Raw genomic sequence first — 2,111 nt, forward strand, 5'->3', positions numbered from 1 at the left:
ACACACACACACACACACACACACACACACACACACACACACACACACACACACACACACCTGCCCCTTGTTTACCTCATCCTAGAAGGGATTATTTCTTATGTTTAGTGCACTGTAGATGAGAGTGGATTGTAATTTTTATTCTCTGTATGTCTTTTACTTAAAGAAGATTGACTATAATGTTATTGACTTAGCCTGACTTAATACCTAAAAATGTCTTCACCAGGTCAATGAACTGGTATAGAAAAGTTTATTTAGGCTACAGCATTGTATTTAATCTGCTCATTGTGTTGCTTTTTCAACATAACAGTATTTGTCTTTCAGATGCGGAAATATTACAACAAAACGGTACCAACTTTTAAAAATGTCATTGTGACCAGTGTGAGGTAAACAACTTACAGGTTTATTTTGTATGTGTGTTAAGACACTGTTAAAAATGTTTTAGACAACTTGTGCTGACTTATGAAAACTTTGTTATGACTTAATTAGTGTGTTTATATATTTGATCTAATAAACATTACAATATGTCCAAAAGGGGTTTCATTTAATTTTTTTATTCCATCTTCAGTGTAAACAGCTTCAGTGTTGGAAAGAATTTTTCATAAGTCAACTTAAGTTGCTAAAGCGTTGTAATGTCACATAGCCTTTGACACAGCAAATTATTATTTAGTTGTTAAACCTGTTGTTTAGTTAAGGAGTGGTAAAAACCCTTTGTGTGTGTGTGTGTGTGTGTGTTTTTTTCTTAGCCGTGGAGACCCTTTGGTAAGCCTGTCTGACAAACTCTGCAAAGATGTTCACGTTTAATAATACATTAATAGCACAATATTAAATAGGAGAATCAATTGTAACACTGGTTAATAACAGTTTCATTTTTTTAGGTAAGATTTGTTGAAGCCAGGACTTTCTATGCAACAACAGGAGGTAACAGGTAAATTAGTACACATTTACCTTTTATTTAACACATTTTTATAGTACTTAATTTGTTAAGCAAACAAATAAGTGCWTAATATCATGACCATTAAAAGTTGTCAAGCAGGAAGCCCCAAATGATAGCAACATCCATTGTCTGCCATTTATCTGAAGCCAGGTCATGGAGGTAACAGGTTTTGGAGGGAAACACAGACCATTCTCTAACCTGTGACACTCTAGCTCCTCCCGGGGAATTCAAAGAAGTTCTCAAGGCTGACACATAACCCCTCAGCAAGTTCTGGGTTCATCTTTCTTTGACTCATTTCTGGAAAACCTCCAAAAGGTGGGGACAGGGGGCATCTTGATTGACCACCTTGAGTGGACTTTTCAATGAGGAGGTTGAGCAGCACTTCTCTTAGCTCCCCCTGGATGACAGAACTCTTCACTCTGTTTCTAAAGAGCTTTTCATATTACATCCAAAGCCGATTAGTCAACTTGTTGCAACATGGCTTTCACACACACCTGTCATGGTTCACAAGACACATGGCACAGAGCTCCTGGAAAGTCCCTCTGGCTGCAGTACAAGTCACATTATGAGGACAGCTGTGGCAGAGTGGTTAGGGTAATCGTCCTGTTACCAGTGCTTACAGATGTCTCAGTCATTGTGTCCTCAGGCAAGACACTAAGCACKTTTCTCCAAAAACCAATATGTTCATAAACGTCTGATCAATCAACAGTATTTAGAACATACTGGCCTTGTGTCCACAAGGGTCAGACAAAACTGCTCTGAGAAMCAAAAGGACACTATATTTGTAACACAACTACATCAATTAGAGTCAATTTTGCAGCTTTGGATGGAGTATGAAACTATCTTAAGGCTGATYCAAGCCAGTCTACGGAGGAGGCTTATTGGATGCAGGACCAAAGTTGTGTGAAGTAATGCTGAATTCTGGGTGTTTACTTCTATTCAACCAACACGCTGTGTGGTTGTATTTTGTGTGGATTTTCAAAACTGCAGAACCCCAACCTTGACTGTGCCCATAGTTTTGTTGCCCGCCTTTGCTCACAATGGGCCTCATGCAAGAACATGTTCGTATTCTTCTCCTAAATTTCTCTTACTTTTGTTCGTACAAAGGGTTCGTACGAACATGTCACGCCAGATTCAACAAACTCTTCTATCTTCAGGAAACGTGCGTAAATGA

At 38.5% G+C, this 2,111-nt stretch overlaps 1 protein-coding gene across 1 annotated transcript in view; it reads left to right on the top strand.

Annotated features, from left to right (window-relative positions):
* Window positions 1–2,111, top strand: part of muc3a (mucin 3A, cell surface associated) — a gene marked incomplete at its 5' end in the record, with an annotated part of 15,917 nt that overhangs the window by 7,400 nt on the left and 6,406 nt on the right. The window contains 3 exons of the mRNA XM_014021703.1: window positions 325–386; window positions 747–762; window positions 879–928. Coding sequence (XP_013877157.1) covers window positions 325–386; window positions 747–762; window positions 879–928 — 128 coding nt within the window. The remainder of the gene's footprint in view (window positions 1–324; window positions 387–746; window positions 763–878; window positions 929–2,111) is intronic.

Source organism: Austrofundulus limnaeus, unplaced genomic scaffold (assembly GCF_001266775.1).
Source record: "Austrofundulus limnaeus strain Quisiro unplaced genomic scaffold, Austrofundulus_limnaeus-1.0 Scaffold302, whole genome shotgun sequence".
In the NCBI taxonomy this organism is placed as follows: domain Eukaryota; kingdom Metazoa; phylum Chordata; class Actinopteri; order Cyprinodontiformes; family Rivulidae; genus Austrofundulus; species Austrofundulus limnaeus.